At 62.5% G+C, this 18,486-nt stretch overlaps 2 protein-coding genes across 3 annotated transcripts; one reads left to right on the forward strand and one right to left on the reverse strand.

The window, feature by feature from the left end:
• Positions 1-294: 294 nt before the first annotated feature.
• SH2D7 (SH2 domain containing 7) lies at positions 295-6,813 on the forward strand. Its single transcript, XM_045825048.1, has 6 exons — positions 295-470; positions 1,488-1,577; positions 2,327-2,492; positions 2,784-2,999; positions 4,057-4,728; positions 6,068-6,813. Exons 1-6 carry the CDS (start codon positions 295-297, stop codon positions 6,116-6,118), a joined length of 1,371 nt encoding a protein of 456 aa, XP_045681004.1. The 3' UTR covers positions 6,119-6,813.
• Positions 6,814-7,140: 327 nt separating this feature from the next.
• Positions 7,141-16,997, reverse strand: CIB2 (calcium and integrin binding family member 2). Of its 2 annotated transcripts, none has more exons than XM_045825031.1 (6): positions 15,224-15,305; positions 14,082-14,116; positions 11,952-12,063; positions 10,277-10,424; positions 7,980-8,175; positions 7,141-7,674 (listed from the first exon to the last, which is right to left on the reverse strand). In XM_045825031.1, exons 3-6 carry the CDS (start codon positions 12,018-12,020, stop codon positions 7,653-7,655), a joined length of 435 nt encoding a protein of 144 aa, XP_045680987.1. In that variant the 5' UTR covers positions 12,021-12,063; positions 14,082-14,116; positions 15,224-15,305; the 3' UTR covers positions 7,141-7,652. The 2 variants fall into 2 exon arrangements, with proteins under 2 accessions (XP_045680987.1, XP_045680986.1); XM_045825030.1 differs by lacking the exon at positions 15,224-15,305 and adding an exon at positions 16,851-16,997 and having other exon boundaries at positions 7,143-7,674.
• Positions 16,998-18,486: the final 1,489 nt, after the last annotated feature.

Consider the following 18,486-nt stretch of genomic DNA (forward strand, 5'->3'; position numbering starts at 1 on the left):
TCTGTGGACAGTAGCCGTGCCCTGGACTTCAGTCAGGGCTGGTCCTTGGGAAGAAGGCCAAGCCCAGTGGGGCAATGTCCCTGCTGGACGCAGGTCAGGGATGGCCTCCCTTCCTCTCTGGATGCAGAGGTGCCCCTCCCTCCAGTGCCAACAGCCGGCCCAGAGGTGACAATAGGGCTGCTGTGTGCTGCTGACGGTTGGGGCGTTTCAGGGCTCAGGCAAATGAGTGGGCGCACACGCAGATATAGAGCTGTGCGGGCTCGGGGCTCGGCCCCCACCTCAGCGCTCGCCAGAATGGAGGGCAGCCCGACGCAGCTCTGTGGGGGTCAGGGGCCCGAGGAGGCGGGGGACAGCCAGGCCGTGGCCCAGCTGCAGGAGCTGGCCCTGAGGTGGTTCATGGAGACGCAGGCCCCCCTCATTCTGCACCACGGAGCCCTGCCCCCCTGGTTTCACGGATTCATCACCCGCAAGTAAGGCCGCCCCTGCCCGCAGCCCTTTGGGGCGGAGAAGGTGGCCTGGGAACTCTGGGACAAGCCTGGCTCCTGCCCTCTCCCCGAGCTGGGCAGGGACCCTGGGAGGCGGTGGGCAGGGGGACAGAGTGGGGAGCAGCACCCCGTTCCCTGGGGCACCGGCCCCCGCTCTGCATGTAGGCCAGGACACGAAGGAGCACTGGGAGCAGGGTGTGTTCAGGCCAGCTCTGAAGGACTTGATGAGCACCTAGGGGACCGTGACACTCAGTGTGCAGGTCCAGCACTGTCAGCACCATGTGAAGTGGGGACTGTCCCCTGGGCGCACAGTGACCCCAGGAGCAAACGCCAAGCTGCGGGGTTCGCACTCCGATCGGGCTGGCTCTGCAAGCCATCTCACCAGACCTCCCTGCCAGAGGCCTGTTCTTGGTTTTCACGCTCTGCTCTCACTATCTCGGAAGTTTTCCCTCTGTAAGCAAGGGCTGCCCATGTTGCTTGCACTGGGTGCTGCCAGCTCTGTCCCTGGCCCTGTGTACAGCAGGCACTCTGCATCCGTGGGGAGTGAGTCCGTGCCTCAGGCATGCCCTGGCTGCGGGCTGCCAAACCAGGTGGCAACTGGAATTTTCCACCGTGCCTGCAAAATACTTGGCACCACTTAGAAACAGCCGCAGACACAGTGGCCTGGGGCTGACAAGGAGGATATAACAGGAAATGTCATGTAGAGCACGTCCCACACTAAGTGGGGACCTTGCAAACCTGGAATCTCCAGCTATGTGGATTCCTTCTTGCTGCATGGCCCTTCTGCTGGGTGGCCAGGGTCAGGGAGGCTGTACCCAGGGGGTTGCAGGGGGGGACATGTGGCTTTAGGACTCCAACCTGGAGCTGCTGAGCTGGGCCTGGACAGACCCCAGACCCGCGGAAGGGCTGAACAAGCACGTGCAGGTCTGCGGGGCCGGCACCGTGCTAGCGCCCCCCCCTTGGGAACTCCCAAGCCCAACTCAGGGCATGTGCTCTGCCCAGGGAGGCCGAGCAGCTGCTCGGGGACAAAGCTCTTGGCTCCTTCCTCATCCGCCTCAGTGACCGGGCCACCGGCTACATCTTGTCCTACAGGTAAGGGAGGACGCACTATGCAGGTAAGCAGAGGGCCCCCCCCCAGGCCGCACTGCCTGGCTTTCGCTGGGCCCTGGCCCCCTCACTCCCTCACTCTCCATGGTCATGGGACAGTTCCTCAGCAGCACTGGCGCGTGCTCGGATGGAGTGCCAGCTGGCCACGGGGATGATGGGGCGGGGGGCGGGGGGGACAGACAGGGAAAGGCTTCCCAGGGGAACCTCTAGGCCAGGATACAAGGAAGAACAGCAAGTTGCTAGGCAGAGAAGGAGGCGTGCCTGGGGTTTAGGAAGCTTTTCCAACAGACAGGACTGCCTGTGCAAAGGGCCAGAGGCGTGGGAGACCAAGGTGTCAGCAGAGCCGCCGACTTGGAGGGATGCCTGGGAGGAGGGCAGGTGCGGTGGGGGCGGGGGCTGGACGCCCCCTTCACGGCAGGGCAGGGTCCACAGTGGGGCGGGTCAGGCTGCCTCAGGCAAGCGCGGGGCCGGATCTCATCCGTAAGACTTTGATATTTCGTTTGTCCTGGCTTTTTCAGTATTTCCATCTTCTAAAATACTGGGTTACAAGCCTCGACGGCTGAATTTTGTGGTGCCCTTTAAATTTGGCAGCAAGCGGGGTCTGTCCCTGGCCCAGCCCAGCCCTCTCCTGTCCCCTTCGGGCGTCCCAGGAGCCCAGCTCCCAGGCCCTGCAGCACCCACTCCGCAGGGGCTGCCTGGAACCCGAAGGGTCAGGCCAGCCTGTCGTGTTGCAGGGGCAGCGACCGATGCCGGCATTTCGTCATCACCCAGCTCCGAAACCGGCGCTACCTGGTCTCCGGGGACACCCAGAGCCACGGCAGCCTGGCCGAGCTCGTGCGCTACTACCAGGCGGTGCAGCTGGAGCCCTTCGGGGAGACCCTGGCTGCCGCCTGCCCCCGGGTAGGCACCCCTCTTCGCCGGCTGGGGGGAGGGTGGCGGGTCGGCTGCCCAGGTCTGGGGTGCACACCCTTCAGGGCCACCAGCCTTTTCTTCCCTATTTGCTGCTGCTAGGGGGCACTCACCATGGGGGATCATGGCCCCCTTTTGAAAAGGGGAGACTGAGGCAGTGTCTTCCCCAAGCTCGGGACCCGGCGGGCGTGATTCATTCCCTAACTAGCAAGCAGTCTCCAGCAGGCGCTGGAGGCTGGGCGTGCGTGGGCCCTCACTCCGCCGTGTCTCCCCTGTCCCCAGCCGGAGGACGGCGATCTCTACGACGCCATCACTCGGGGCCTCCGGCAGACCAACCTGGGCCTGGAGGAGCCGCCTGCCACAGCGCCCCCCGCGGGGGCCCCAGACAAGGCCGGCAGCCCCCGCCCCCCTCCGAAGCCCCAGGTCTCCTTCCTGCACATGAAGGGGAGGAGCCAGGACGGGAGCCCCGGGAACCTGTCTGAGGAGCAGAGTGTGGAGGTGAGGATTCTGGGTTCTGGGTGCGCCCACACACGAGGCCCACAGGGGACCCCTGGGTGGCTTGCTGTGCCCGCCTGTGGCAAGCCAAATGGGGCCACCTCTTGTTGGTGTGGCCTGTCTCGCTGGGTGGTGTGGGGCAAGTGCCCGGTCTCTGGGAGCCCCATTTGCATTCCTGAGGCTCCCATGAGGCTGGCATGAGAGAGTGGGCGCAGGATGGGGGGGATCTGCTGTGGCTGGGGGAGCGTGGGGGGCGGGGCTCAGAGGCTCCTCTCGCTGTCAGACCCCCGCATACACAACACCTGCGGAGATCTCCCCCAGCTCCTCACCTGGCGCCCCCCTGCTCCGCCTCCACCTCCTCCCTGCAGGCCTCTGCCCCTCCCCCCTGCAGGCTTTGGCTCTTCCTGTCCCTCTGCCTGAACTCTCCTCCCAGCAGCCGCCTGCACGGTTCGCTCTCACTGCGTCCGTCCGTTCCTGGCTCCCAGGCCATCTCCTGGCAAAGCCACCCAAGCTGTCAAAACGCCCCCTTTCCTGCCGGTGGCTCTGTCCCCCGTGACCCTTTGTTCCTCCTCGTTTCCAGTGGGCACCCAACAGCACGTTGCCTGCTGATGTGTTATCACAGGCTGATGGCGGCGGCCTGTGTGACGGTGACGGGCAATACATGGCCACCTCTCAGGCTGGCACGTGCTCACCCCCGACCACTGAGTCCTTGGCACCCAGGACACAGCCTGGCACCCAGCTGGTGCAAAAGATTAATCTGGGGGGCATTCTGAAGGGCCTGGGTTCTAGGGGCTCTGGGGGGGCAGGGGACCACCCCAGAGGCAGGAGGAGCTCGGGTGGTAGGGACAGTTGGTGACGCCAGACTTTGAATCAAGACAAAGACCATTCCCAGAGTCCTACATGGTTGCTGGCTGGGTCCCGAACTCATACAACCAGCCCTGTACCTGTCAGGTAAACTGAGGCCGAGACAGGTTTGCAGGTGGTCTGAGAATGCTTCAGTTTACCCATCAGCCTCTTAGTGGCGGTGACCTTTACAGGTCCTCCGTCCCTCTCTCCACAGCCCCCCACCGGGATGCTGCCCCTCCCCGAGAGGGGTGCCTCCCATCTGGACCAGTCTCCTGGCGGCCCCAACATTGTATATGCAAAACCGAGGAAGAAGCAGCAGGCACCGCCAGACCCAGGCACAGAGGTGTCTGGCAGGCACGGGCCACTTCCAGCTGGCAGCCAGGCCGGCATCCCTGGCAAGGGGGCCCTGAGCAGACTCTCAGATGGAAGCCAGGACAGGCCTGACAGCCCAGGGCCGGCCCTCTCCGGGGGCAGCCCAGACCAGGGCTTGACCGTCTCTCCGACTTCCTGGGGCCTCCTCCTGGCCCCGTGTTCTGAGGCCGGAGGACCCTCAGCTGCCCCCCGGAGTCCAGGGTCCCTGAGGCCCAGCCATAGCGCCCAGCCCCGCTCCCCAGACAGCACTGAGGACACCTATGCGCTGCTCCTGCAGGAGCCCAACGATGTGCAGGGCCAAGGCGGCAGCACCTACGAGGAGGTCCCGGTCTGCTGGGGCGGCCCTGCCAGACTCCTGCTTCCTCGGGCTGCTCTCCCCCGAGGCAGGCTGTCGGGGTCGTCCACAGACTGTGCCTACGCCAGCGTCAAAGGGGCCCGGGGGCTCCCAGAGCCTGGTGACACCCACCCACACACCCCAGCAGCCAAGAGCAAGGAGCCTGGACAGACACAGAAGGTGGGCTCCGTGGGGAGTGGGTGGCGGGCAGCTCCCAGGGAGCAGCTGGTGGTGGACGGGATCCGTGGCTCTCGGGCAGGGGCAGGGCAGGCCGCCCACCGCACCACAGGTGCCCAGAACTTTCCAGCGCTCACATGGGCCCGGGGGTGGTGGGGGAGGCCGCTGTTAGGCTTGGGTGTCAGATGTTCGCTTCCAGGCCCTTCTGAGGTCTTTCTCTACAGCACACCGGGGTCCCTGACCCTCACTCTTGGCCACTTCGGGGGTCTCTGAGCCCCTGAGAGGAGGAGAAGGGGCTCCATGTCTGACTTGTCACGGCTCAGCCACTCCCTGGCCACGTGGCTTTGGGCAAGAGTTTCCCCAGCAAGAGAAGGCCACCAGGCTGAGCAAGATGCATGGCGGGCTACCCAGCTAATTTGAATTGTAGAGAACAAGTAATCTTTTTTTAGCATGAGTACACTCCAAATACTGCAACTGTTCATCACCTATCCGAGACTGAAATTTAACGGGGCATCAGGTACTCCTGTCCCTCGCCTATAGGAGGCGGTGGTCCTCAGGCTGTGTGCTGGACGGCTGCCCCTGGAGCAGCGATTTTCACATGCTGTGTGGCCAGAATGGTTAAACCATGTGATACCTGCTTAGTGGGGGGCACTGCCCTCTTTTCCCCCAGATGGTCAAGTAAAAGAATGACAACAGCCAGCAGAACAAGAGCCATCCGGGGTAAATGAATCAAAATTATACCCATCTTTCTTTGTCAGAGCAGCAAAAAAAAAAAAAAATCTATCTTTTGGTGTGCTGCAGAATTTCCGTAATTAGTTTCTGGGCCGTGAGATGCACAAGGTTGAAAACCGCTGGCCGAGAGGATAGGGCACCTTCACAAGCTTGGGACACAGCCCGGAGAGCCCTCGGGGAACAGAGCTGCTGTTCTGACCACTTCTGATAAGAAAGGGGGGGGGCGGTTCCTCGGCCCTGGGCCCCAGCACACCCCACCCACACCCAGGGCTGACGAGCAGGCAGAGTCCACTCCCTGTGGGGACAGCCCTGACCAGCTCCAGCTGGAAGGCTTCCTTCAGGGAAGCTCGGCCAGCCCCTCCCTGGGGGGCAGGGGCTGTGCCCAGGAGGCCCTCCCTCCCCTGGACCCGTAGGCTGATCCAGCTGGGGAAAAGGCCTAAGAACCACAGCAGCCGCACCCAGGACTGCGCTGCCCCTGGCCACAAAGCCCCCGCCCTCCCTGGTCCCTGGGGGCACCATGTCTAGCCCGCCCCATTCCGCCTGAGACACCAGTGCTGGGGTTCGGGCACCCTGGGGACCCCAGGCTCCAGCGTCCTCTCCCTCCTTGCAGCCTGACAGGTTCCGGAGGCTGTTCTTTGCGGACAAGAAGCCCAGACCCTGACGGCCTGGCTTCCAGCAGCTCACACCGCGGGTCTCCCGGTGCCCGGCCTTGCAGGGGTCCCTGAGAGGCCCTGACTCACCCGAAGGCACCCCTCAGACACCCCCAGCCTGGGCCGGAAGCAGGCTCAGAGACACAGCGGGAGGGGCCTCCCACCCAGCCGGCCAGAGGAGGAGGACTCACACTCCTCCCCTGAGACCCAGGCCGACAGGCGGCCCCGGCTTCCCAGGAGGCTCAGGGCACAGGGCGCTTGGCCTGGCAGGGCGGTGGTCCCTCAGGTCGGGTGGCTCTGCCTGGACCCCCCTCCCCTGGGACCCTTTGTTCTGTCCCACCCACTTCCCCGCCTCCCTGAGGGTGACCCTCAGCCGGCTGCTCCTGCCCACTGCCCCAGACACGGGAGGCGGAAGACACACTGACCAGCCGCCTGGTGACCTCCCCGCCCATCCTGGGCAGAGCACGGTCGCTCCACACTCGTGGGAACTGTCCCCTGGGTGGCCTCGGCGCCGCGCAGCCCCTCCCGCTGAGAAACGGGTGCCTCCCGGGGGCGCTGTCAGGACCGAGCGTGGCCACCAGCCTGCGCCCAGCACGCGCTGAGCCCCACACGCAGTCACCGGAAGGACGACCATCACGGAGGAAGCGCGCACATCTCTCACGCGACGTCCGTCCTGCGCGGGGCTCCCTCGAGGACTTGGGCACAGAGGCACCTTGGCTCCAGCCCTCAAGTGAGAGTTGGCGCCGAAGCGGGAGGCACGGCCTAGTCCAGGGGAGAAGCGCTGAGAGCGGCGGGCTCCCAGGATGAGGGGCGAAGGTCCCGACGCGGATTGATACACACGACGCGGATTGATACACACGACGCGGGTTGACGCAGACGGCACAGGGACAGCGGAGGGTTTTACTAGCCGCAGGTCGCAGATGCGCGCGCAGCACTCACGAGGGAGGGCCCCGCAGGGCTGGGAGCGGCCGATGCAGGGACAGGGCCCTTTGGGCCTCATGTTTGCACAGCGTCACGTGGGGAAGGATGGGGAAGGATGGGGAGATGGGGACGGGGGGTGGGGGGGGCACAGACTGCAGCCCAGCTGTGGGGGTGCAGCGGGATTGCACGACCCATTAAAATCTCATCCTCTTTCTTTCTCTCTGCCCCGGGTGACCAGGGTATGTTTCCCACACGTGGTCAAATCGGCGCCCCACCTCTGTCTCCCCGCCCCCGCACACGCCCCGTCAGGTGCTCTGCCTTCCCCTCCCACGGGGACATTTCTGAGGCAGGAAAACTGGGTGCCAGGGACCTCGGGGAACCGAGGGAAGGCCTCTAAGGGGCTGTGTGTCCTGGGGCTGAACCCCAGGGGGGCCTGGGAAGGGCCCTGCTCCTCCCGTTCCCCCTTCCCTGGTTAAGGCTTTTTTTTTGCTCAAGGGCCAAGATATTGTCCGTGGGTGTAAACCCTGGAGGCTGCAGCTCCCGTGCTGGGAGCTTGGAGGTCACAACCGTGTTGACAGCAGAGGAGGATGGTGGGCTTGGGGGCCCGCAACCTCCGCCGGGGCCTCAGATCCGGACGTGGAAGGTGCTAGAAAGAGAATGAGAAGAGGGGGTCAGGGCCTGGACAGTTCTCTGGGAGGACGCAGGGCTCGTGTTATTAACACCGAGGGAAGGGTGGCCTGCAGGCCCGGCAGTGCCCTGGGATCCACCCCAGGCTGCCTGCCGCTCACCCTTAGCCTGAGGGCTGGCCCTGCAGGGGACGGGAGCTGGGCTGGGACACCACCTGTGTGGCCTGGGACCCCACTGCGGCTCTGCATGGTGACAGGGCCTCAGTCCCCGGGGGGCCCCAGGAGGCCTGGCACTGGGCAGCCCACAGGTAGCCCTGGGCAGCACCTGAGGAAGTCGGGGGCCTTGGCGATCATGTCCTCGAAGTCAGAGAAGCCCAGCTTGCCGTCGCCGTCCAGGTCGGCCTCCTCGATGACCTTGTCACACACCAGCACCACCTCGTCCTCCTCCAGCTCCGACTTGGTGAGCCGGGCCAGCGTCATCTCCAGGTCCTCCTTGCAAATGAAGTTGTCGGTGTTGAAGTCTGCAGGGGAGGCGGGGACACTCAGACCGGGCTGGGCACGCCGTGTACCCCCCCACCCCGCCCCGCCAACGCGCGCTGGGGACACTGGATTCTCGCCCCCCACTGGGTGCGACTGAGGCGTGTCAACCACCCACACGTGAGGCTTCCTGGGAACTTGGGTCTTCACCCCACAGTGACCCTGTAAAAGTGGTCCTTGCAAAGTTCAGGACCCCAGGCCCAGAGAAGCCGAGTGCCTGAATCCAGGCCAGAGGGCTGCTCGGAGGATTCTGACGTGACGCTGAGGCCACATGTCCTCAACGGCACCCTGTTGCCCCGGCCCCCAGCCAGACTCGCCGGCCAGGAGACGCAGGCACCCCTCAGGGGGAGCCCATGGCTGGCCAGGGTGCACAGTGCTGGGAATGCTGCGTCATTATGCTGGGCAACAGGCCCGCCACAGCAGCCTCAGCGCCCTTCCAAACTCGTCCCCGCCTGACAACCGGGTCCTCACACTGGACACTGCGTCTGCCTGAGGGGCCCTTCACACCCATCAGTCCAGCAGACCGCTGCTCGGCCCTCACGCTGCGGCTCCAACCTCACCGCCCGGTGGGGCCTGCTGCCTGGACACGAGGGCTCCCTCCACGCAGCCCCTGCCGCTGCTCCAACCCTGACACCACGACGGTGACAAAGGGCCTGCCTAACTGCCAACGTGAGTGCGGCAGGCGCCAGCTCCCTGAGTTTGCACAGCAAAGCGACCCAGTAGATGCAGTGAGAACCCTGGGACAGAGAGGAAGAAACGGAGGCATGGGAAGGACAGGAGCTCACATCCCTGATCCTCCCTGAGGTCACACCCCTGGTGGTCAGTGTTGCCTCTCGGAGCCCAGACCCCGGACAGGTGCCCGCCCTGCCCAGGCCTGTGCTGGCTGACAGGCTGGAGAGAGGGGGACGCCTGTGTCCGTTTCACATGAGGACACTGGGGTCCAGCAGGGGGCGGCCCTTGCTGGAGGGCGGACCCCATCTCCCCAGGGCTGCCCCCAGCCCAGGCGAGCAGGGAGCCACTCTCTGCAGACAGTGGCCCCACCCAGAAGCAGGGCCTCGGTGTTCAGGGCCCGAGGGGTGACGGGAGGAACTCAAGAAGCTTTTTGGGAACCAGCGACCACGGCTGGCAGGCAGGGTGGGTTCTGTCTCTGACGTGCAAACACGGGGAGGCACAGATGCATCTAGACCCAAGTCCTCTAAATAAACGTGAAACTCCCTGTGTGAAAAACGGGGCCCCTGGTGCCTGGCTGACCAAAGTCCCCCGGGGACAGGAGGTCTGTTCGAGGCTCTCTGGTCCAGGACAGGGCTCAGCCCCTCCATGGGCCTCGGTGTCCCTGTCTGAGGACAGTCTTGAGGACTGGACGCCAGTAGGCTGGACGTCTCCCACCGCTGTGGAACAACCAGGGCTTTGCGGTGGCCAGCGCCCTCTGGTGGCGGGTGGGGCATTGACCGGAGGGCAGGGCTGGCAGGAGAAAAGGTGGCTCACCTCCCACAGCCTGGGGACCTCTGGGAGCCTCACTACTTGGCCGAGGCCTCCTCTCCAGCCCTGACCTCAGCTGATGCCTTGAGACCCTTCTAGAACACAGAGCTGCCCTTCCCCACCTGAAACCTCAGTGGCCCCTAGTGGCCTGGGCACCAGGCCCAAACTCCTTGATTGCACCCCACAGCCCGGCCCTAGGGGGCACTGCATGCCCCCAACACAGCCCCACCTCCTTGCCAGGGCCTGCACATTCCATGTCCTGGGTCCTCGTAGGCTGCTGCTCCCTCCGCCTGGCGCTCGCCACCTCCCCGCCCACCCCAGTCCTCCCAGGCCCCACTGAAACCTCTCTCTGTGGGCCCTCTCCTCCCCACCGAGGTGGGGCAGGTCCCACCTCTGCTCTGAGGGCCCCATGGGGTCTCTTGTGCACCAACTGCCGGCAATGGCCACCCTGCTGGGCAGGCATTCTTCTAAGTCTCCCTGGTGTCCCCGGCGTCCCCCGGGGTGGAAACCAGCAGGAACTGGATGGCCCGCTGACCCGAGTGCCCACCCTCCCTCCCCATAGTGGCACAGGCCCCCAGCAGCCGCTCCCCTGCCGGCCCTCATCACCGTAGATCTTGAAGGCGTAGTTGGCCTTGAGGTCTCGGGGAGCCGACTCGCAGAGCACGGAGAACATGTCCACAAAGTCATCGAAGGTGAGGTTCCCCTCGCCGTCCTCGGAGAAGGACTCCACTATCCTTTCCTTGAAGGGATTCTCCTGGACACAGAACCACGACAGTCTCCCTGGGGTGGGTTAGCTGGGAGGACCCCAGGGCCAGACATCTTACAACCTACTCGACCCCCCCCGGGGCCTCAGTTTCCCCATCTGTAAGATGGGAACGACATTTGCACCCACTTAACTGGGCTCGGGGAGGACTGAGGAGTTATAGTGTGGAGGGTGCAGCAGGCCAGCCCCTGCGAGACCTCACTGGGGTGTTAGGTGCCGTTGTGTCACCCAGGTGAGCACAGAGAACTTGGCAGAGCCAGGGCGTGCTCACTGGAGGGTGAGCTCCAGGGAGGCGGGGCCAGGGGGCAGGCCCAATGTCCAGGAGAGCCCACGGCGGCGGCCTCCGCCTTGGTGTGTGAGAGGGGAGGGCGTCCCCAAGCAGGGGCAGCCCTCAGCTCAGGCCGGACCAGGTCAGCGCAGCGGGAGGCAGAAGTGGGACCCCCAAAGGGCTGGATAACTGGACGGGACAAGCAGCAAGAGTCAGAGAGCATGGCAGGCCCCAGGCTGGCCACCACCCAGCTCCCGGATTCTCCTGGACCAGTCCCGAGGCCGCCAACTCCCTCCTCACCCCAGATCACGCAGGGACACCTCCTGGAGGCTCGGAGACAACCACGTGCCTCCCACCCGAGTGTCCGAGGGCCCGCGGGCCTGGGCTCGATCCCCTCTGCAGGCCAGGCTGGGTGCCTGCGCAGGGCCGGAACTGGCCTCACCGTCCCTCAGTACTGAGGTCACGACTGGGGCACAGGCCCCAGTGGATATCACGCGGGGACCCCTGAGTCACACATCCGAGGCCTGGCGAGGGCCTCTTTGTGAAGTCCCACACAACTGCTTTTTGTGCCCCCAAAGCTTCCTCGCTGGCAGGGGGCACCTCACGTGCATTACGGGTGAGGACGTCATGAATGACATCTTCATGTCCAATACACATGTGGTCGAGGACCAGAGGTATCAGCCCCACCTGGGAGCTTTCTAGAAAAACACAGCCTTGGGTCCCCAGACCTCCCGAGCCTGAGTAGGTGTTTTGACAAGATCCCCAGAGGAGTCCTTGCAAGATAAATCCAGAAGTGATGCCAAGGATGACCCAGCCGTGAGAAGCTGCAGCCAGCAAGGCAGGAGAGGAAACTGTCTGAAAAAGCCAAGGAAGGGCTGAGAAGGACAGCAGACTGGCTGTTTCACAAGGTGGCAAGCGGCCTTGGCTGGTGTGGCTCAGTGGATTGAACACGGCCCTGCTAATCAAAGAGTCACCAGTTCGATTCCCAGTCAGGGCACATGTCTGGATTGTGGGCCAGGTCCCCAGTAGGGGGCGTGCAAGAAGCAACCACACTTTGATGTTTCTCTCCCTCTCTTCTTCCCTTCTCCTCTCTCTAAAAGTAAGTAAATAAGGGACAAGCAGGTGAGCGCCGACCTAGAGCCCCACACGTAGCTCAGTTATTCACAGTGAAGTGAGGAAACTGAGGCCCAGAGAGGTTCAGGGCACACTCAGGGCCGCGCAGTCACGACAACGGGCAGCCCCCCACCTACCCGGAGCTCCGGCATCTGGATGATGAGGTTCATGGGCACGTGGACGATGGGGCTCTTCCTGTAGTCCATGGGGACGAGGTTGGGGGCCAGCTCGTAGAATCTCGCGTGGAGCCTGCGAGGGGAGCAGAGGAAGCCCTGCAGGGGGCGCCCCTGGACCCCACGCCCGGGCCGACGCCTCTGCCAGCTGACCGCCGCTGGGGAGGCGGGCTGCTTTGATGCCGCTGCAGGGTGACTTGGCAACAAAAATCAACAGCTTTCCTAGTCCACACATCTTCTGACCCAGAAGTCTCTGGGTGGACTTTTATGCCAGGAAATAATCCCAGAGGTGAGGGTCATATGTCACAGTGTCACCGCAGGGCTAATATAATGGCAAAACACTGAAAACCAAAATCTCCAACTAAATGCATTATGGAGCTGGTGAGATCATTTTTTCTTATCTATTTTTACCATTGGCCTCAGGAAAAGCAATTTTAAAGAAACGACCACACAACACGATCCGAATCTTCGATAAACACGCGTGAAGGGAAAATATTGGCAAAGCAGCGCACCCAAAGTTTCAATATCCGGAAAGGTTCCTAGTCATTATTTCGAGGGCAGAGGGGAGGATCAGAAGTCATGTTTTGGTCCTCTCTTGACTGGCTTTATTTTCTAATTTTTCTATGGTCATGTATCACATGTGGAATAAAAAAATCAAGAGTAATTAAAATAGATGATACAAAGTAACAAACAGGTGGCTTGCTGGGTGGGCCTCTGTCGGTGCCAAAGGGATGAGGACTTGGCCCACTTATCATGGAGGGGCTGCGGTGCTGAGCTCTTACCCACCAGAGTGAAGGGAGCTGAGTGGGGGGCTGCCCACCCGAGTCAGCGTGGGGGTGGGAGGGCTGTGCCCCAGGGAGCAACTGGGCACCGCTGGGGGGCAGGGTGGGGGTGGAGGGGAGAGGTCCCCGATGGTTATCTGTGATTCCGACTCAGTGTCTCTGAGCGGGGCCCCGAGCTGCCGAGAAGAACCTGCAGCTCACCTCTCCTCCTCGGTGCTTGGGGTGCAGCTCGCCCAGAAACCCACCTGGATCGGGGTGGAGGGAGGCGGGGAGGGGGAGCAGTGCTCAGAGGCTCCCGGAAGCAGGGCCTGGGTCAAACCCCACCCTGGTGTTCCTGCCTCTCAGCAGCGCTCTGGGGGTGGGAGCACGATCCCCATTTGATGGAAGGATCTGAGGCTCAGCAAGGCTCAGGTGTCGCCCGAGGCTGCCCCAGACCTGGGAGGTGGCAGCAGAGCCCAGGAGTGCTGATGCCGAGGCAGGGGGGGTGGTGGGGTGTCCCTGCCCACCAAGCAGGCAGGCAGGAAGAGCGGCCTGTCTGAGCCGAGGGGTCGGGGCCGTGGCCCCCACAGCCCTCTGGGGAAGCCACCAGTGGCTCCCGCCCCAGCCCGCCCGCCGACCTGCAGGGAAAGTGATCCCCAGCCCTTGAGGCTCTCAGTGCCACCCGATAGCCCAGGCAGGGGGCCAGGTTTCCTGGTGTTCTGTGCGCCCTGCTCGCCATCTGGTCCTGGAGCCCTGAGACTGCCACCCCCTTCATCTCTGTCTCGGCCCAGCTCCCCAACCCCCAAGGAATGCCCAGGGTATCCTGGGAAAGGAAGACACGCTTAGTGGACAGCCAAGGGCAGTGGGGGCATCGCAGAACTTTCAGGCTCCCAGGGGTCAGAGGTCATCAGAGCCGAGCAGGAGGGCCCTGAGGGGACCCCGGTCTGACCAACAGGGACCCCTCGTCTGAGAGGCCCCAGGACTCAGGGAATTAGCAAGGGGCCTGGAGTCCGAGGCCACGTCTTCAGTCCCTAGCTACGTGACGCCGGCCACACGGGGCATGAAGTCGGATTCTCCCGCTACAAGGTGACAGTGAAGATCACATGAAAATGTGCCCGAGACCACCCACCACACAGCCGGGTACACGACCAGCAGATGTTCAATGCCTGGCAGAAAAATCTGGGTCCAGGAGGGGCAGGAGGTTCCGGCTGCCGACAGAGACAGTGCTCTTCCTCAGCTCAACCCGCGGGGCCAGCCCGCTGGGGTCCCAGGCCCCTCCCCGCCCCCAGGCCCCGCCCCTCCCACTCGGAGGGGCGAGCAGAACCACACTTACTTGAGGATGTCATTCTTATTGAAGAACGTGCAGTCCTGTAGAGAGAACACGCACAGTCAGTTGGGCAGTCCCAGCTCCTCCTCCTTCCTCAGACCACCCACACGGGCGGCCCTCGACAGTGCTGGGGCCGGAACATTCACGGCCACCCAGCCCACTGGGGACAGCAGTCTCCTGGGTCCAGAAACCGCCTGAAGCTCTGGACCTGACCCAGGGGACTGGGTGCAGGGACAAGGGCTGTGAGGGAGAGCACTTAAGGGGTCGGAGGGGCAGTGGCTGGGAGGTGGCCTCCACCACGGCACAGCCTCAGAGAAGGGAACCTCATGCTTGGAGACCCAGAGTCCCAGGCACGCAGACTGGGGGGGAGGGGAGGAGCACCTTCCTGGCAGCAAAGCCACAGAAATCAACAAGGTCACATCAGGGAGGCAGTGGAGAGGCTGGTGCGGGGTTGGTGGGGAGAAGATGGTGGCAGTGAGTGACTGGAAGCATCTGGACAGGGGAGGGATATCAGCTGTTTTCAAAGCCACTCGGGTGCTGCTGGGTGCAGCCCAAGCTGAGGACCACACCACACGGTCCATGGGAGTGGGAGGGCTGTGCCCCAGGGAGCTACAGGACCCAGCTGGGGGGCAGGGTGGGGGCGGAGGGGAGAGGTCCCCTGATGGTTATCTGTGATTCTGACTCAGTACCACTGAGACCCCCTGGGCTCTCAGGGGCCTGAACCCAGGGGGCCAGGTGCCCCAAGACTGCCACCCCCTTCATCTCTCTGTCTCGGCCCAGCTCCAGCTGACTATCCAGTGTTGTTGCATCCTCCTTGCTAGCCTATGGGGGGCTGTGCTGTTTCCCTGGGCAGAGATGGGAGCCCTGAGGCTCAGCAAACGGCAACTCTTTCTCCTTGGAAAAAGTTGTGTGAGAGGGGTGGTGTTCAGTGTCTGCTGAAAGAAAGAGAAAGGAAGGAGGGAAGGGGTGGGGTGAGAAAAGCAAGGGGTTGTGGCAGAAGGTGTGGGTGGCTGGAGGGGGCAGAAAGGAGGGGAGGGCAACGGCACAGTTAGACCCTTCAGTCCGCATGAGACTGAGGAGGCCTGGCCAGGGCCCTGGCGGTGGAGACGGGAGGGATCCCCAGGGAGGCTGAGTTACAGGACACATACTTCACTGATCAGCTGGAGGAGCAGCCTGGGGTCTGGGGAAGGCAGCCAGCAATGCTCTGGAGCTTGAGGGGGTCTGGGGGATGGATCTGCAAGGCAGAGAAGTGGTCTGGCAAGAACCCTGAACCTTAGGGATCACTGGCACCTGGGGCGGGAGGACACGAAACCCTGCAGATCACTTGGGGAGCAGCTATAACTCAGGGTTGCCCACAACCCCCAGGCTGGCCCGGTGCTGCCTGGAGAGTTGGTGTGTGTGTGTGTTGGGGGGGGGGGCATGTGAGGCTCTCAGGTTTCACAGCTCTCGTTTCTCCCATCCCAGCAGCCCGGCAGGGTCCAGCCAGGCTCTGGCAAAGGGTCAGAACCCAACACAGGGGCTGGCTGCAAAGGGTAACCCGATGCCAGGCTGGTCTGAGTGGGAACCCAGGCCCCTGCCCCCACAGGGCTACTCTTCACTCCTCAGCCTGGTCTGCCTGCTGACCTGTGCTCACCTCTATGCATTTAGCTAAGCTGCGCCCTCCACCTGGAACGCCTCCTGCTGGCCCTGATGGGCCTGCTGCAGGGCTGCCTTATTTCTGAACCTTCCAGCAAAGCAAAAGCCCCTTCCCCTACAGGTTTCCCACTCCCACTAGCGCCCTCCCCTGGCACACACTTCCTCCAGTGAGGCCGCACTGGAGGCGACTGTCTCTCCTGATGACAAAGGACACACACAGCCCCACCGCCCCCAACAAAGAGTGAACCAGGGATTCATGATTTGGATTCTCCCGTGAGACCCACAGCAGGGTCTTGAATGGGTTGGTTTACCCGTCTGTAAAATGGGGCCAATTATCCACCGGCCCAGGATGGAAGGAGCTGACAATAAGTAAATGCAGGAAGTATAGTGCCTGATACACAACAGACGCTGAAGGAACGTGTGGGTCCCCATTCCTTGTCAGGTCCTCATGGGGAGCTGGGAAATCTGTTATTCACACTAGGGCACCCAGGGGGAGGCACTTTCATTTTAGGGCTGCTGGAGGCAGAGGACCCACCTTTCAAGACCAGCACCAAATACATATTCCTGACGGCGACGCAGGGCGGCTGTGGAGACCCTGCTGGTGGCGTGTCCCCAAAGTGCACTGCACACAGGTGACAGCCCAGTCAGGGCCTCTGCCTGAGGGAGTCAGAGGGAGTCACCCCAACAGGGCTCTGAAGGACGAGAGCCACCCGGAGGGGCAGGCACCCAGGAGCGTGGGCGTCATCTGCAGCACGGCCTCCCATCTGGGACCTCCTGAGGAAGGGTCCAGGGGGCCTGTAGGGCGCTCGGTGGTGGAGGTGGGGGCAGAGTGACCAGGTAAGTAAGGCTGGTAACGGGTCGCCTCCTTGTTCCATTATTTCCATGCTGGGCCAGAGGAAGACTCCCCAGGTTAGACAAGACACCTCAACTTACAGCCGCAGCCGCCTTTGGGGGCTGAAGCACCTGACTCCCAACCCAGGTAGGACGCAGCTCGGCTGTGCTTTCCAGAGGCTCGCTGTCCCGGTGAGGCTCGGAGGAGCAGCGGCCCACCCAAGGTCATGCTCAGAGTGAAGGCAGAGGCCAGGAGTGACTCGGAAAACCGGCAGCGACGGGAACACGCGAGCAGGGGCGCGGGCTCACCTGGTAGTTGTCCAGCTGCTCATCAGTGAAGATGGTCTGCTTGTTCCCCATGATGCGCGCGGCCAGCCGGGCGCCACCTCCCACTGCGCACGCCGAGCCCAGCACGCATCCTGCCGCGCAGCCCACTGGAGGGGTGTAGTCGGGGCGGGGCGGGGCCCGAGGGTGGGGCGGGGCCTAGCTGTGGGGGCGTGGTTTGAGGGAGGGGCAGAGTAGAGAGGCGTGGCGGGGCTGAACGGGGCGTGGTCCCCGAGAGGGGCGGGCCTGAGCAGTGGGGCGTGGCGGAAGAAAGATGCAGGTCCCTGGCTGCAGGGCGCTGTGGCTCCGCTACGCGGCGCCGGCCGGGAAAAAATGCTTCTGCTGCTAAGTCCTGCTCCCGCTGGTGCCGGCGTGGCGACCCAGGCACTTCCCGCGGCGGAGATGCAGGGGTGCGGCTCGGGATCTAGGGTAGATACTTTCGAGAGCTACACGGGGACAAGTTGAGGGACCTGGCTCCCCTGGCCAAGGGGCGGGGTATCCCAGACCTGTGGACGCGACCTTGGTCAGGCCTTTCTCCGGCCCGTCCCTCGAGGAGAAGGAGGGGTCATTGCGGCCTACTCCTAAGGTGCCACTAGCAACAGGGCGAGGCATCTCAGGCTCTGGGCCTCTTAGGTGGGAGAACGAGATTTGCTCGAGTATCTTTGAGCCCTTGGACACAGGCTAGAGACTTGATACGATTTAAAAGACTTACTATGTGCAGACACAGACTGTGACAAAGGCCAGGGCATTTTCGGTGGCTTTTATGCAAATGCCATAGCCGCCAAGTGCCTTCTAGGGGTCCAGCTCACACAGGAGTTATTTCTAACCGCAGGGCAGCCCATTCTACAGGCATTATCTCCATCTCACAAACGAGGACACTGCACTGGAGTAGTGCAGTAACTCTCCCAGGAGCCCATGGTTGGGAAGGGGCAGAAAGTGGCTGGACTCAGAGGCTGTGTCCTCATCCTTTCTTTATATTGGACAGGTGGGATAGGGGCCTCAGACATGGGAAAGAAGTTAGTACATGTGACCAAGAATTCAGAGAATGTGGACTTTTAGAGCAGAGACATGCTTTTATAAGATTCCCCCAATCTGCACTTCCCCCTTCTCCCATGTTAGAGCTGGAGAAATTGAAACTTCTCCAAACCACACAATCACTTTTACAAAGGTTCCCCTTCTTCCTCATGAACAGGCCAGTATTCTGTGTTCAGAACCTGCTCTGGCACGTTCTCTTACGATTGTTAATCTCTGTTCACTTGAATTGCAGCCTTCCAGGTTGAAAAGCTAGAACTTCTGCAGAAGACTGAGTTTTCATTTCTGGAGTCCCTCCTCCCACAGGTGAAAAATAAAAGCACCACCCTGACTAGAAAATTCCCATAAGAAATCCCTTTTGATTGCTATTGCTGAAACCGGAAAAGACACCAGAGTTCGGGCTGCCTGTCACTACCAAACCCAGTAAGCAGGGACAGGGATTGAATCTTTATGGGCACTTTGTTCAGATGGCTGGTGATCTGAGAAGATGGCCAGTTCATACCATCTTGTCTTTTCTTTCCAGGCCAAGGTTTTTGTAGCAGGGAATAAGCAAGGTGTGGTGAGGGGTTTTGAAATTCTGGGAAATGTT

This window comes from Phyllostomus hastatus, unplaced genomic scaffold, assembly GCF_019186645.2.
Source record: "Phyllostomus hastatus isolate PE091 unplaced genomic scaffold, TTU_PhHast_1.1 phas_scaffold_555, whole genome shotgun sequence".
In the NCBI taxonomy this organism is placed as follows: Eukaryota; Metazoa; Chordata; class Mammalia; order Chiroptera; family Phyllostomidae; genus Phyllostomus; species Phyllostomus hastatus.

Coding starts and splice junctions, on each gene's coding strand:
- SH2D7 (XM_045825048.1), top strand. CDS start 295: ATGGAGGGCAGCCCGACGCAGCTCTGTGGGGGTCAGGGGCCCGAGGAG. Junction 1,578..2,326: donor GGCTACATCTTGTCCTACAG/GTAAGGGAGGAC, acceptor GTCGTGTTGCAG/GGGCAGCGACCGATGCCGGC. Junction 2,493..2,783: donor TGGCTGCCGCCTGCCCCCGG/GTAGGCACCCCT, acceptor CCCTGTCCCCAG/CCGGAGGACGGCGATCTCTA.
- CIB2 (XM_045825030.1), bottom strand. CDS start 16,901: ATGGGGAACAAGCAGACCATCTTCACTGATGAGCAGCTGGACAACTAC. Junction 14,117..16,850: donor AGCAGCTGGACAACTACCAG/GTGAGCCCGCGC, acceptor TTCTCTCTACAG/GACTGCACGTTCTTCAATAA. Junction 10,425..11,951: donor TCCAGATGCCGGAGCTCCGG/GTAGGTGGGGGG, acceptor TTCTGTGTCCAG/GAGAATCCCTTCAAGGAAAG.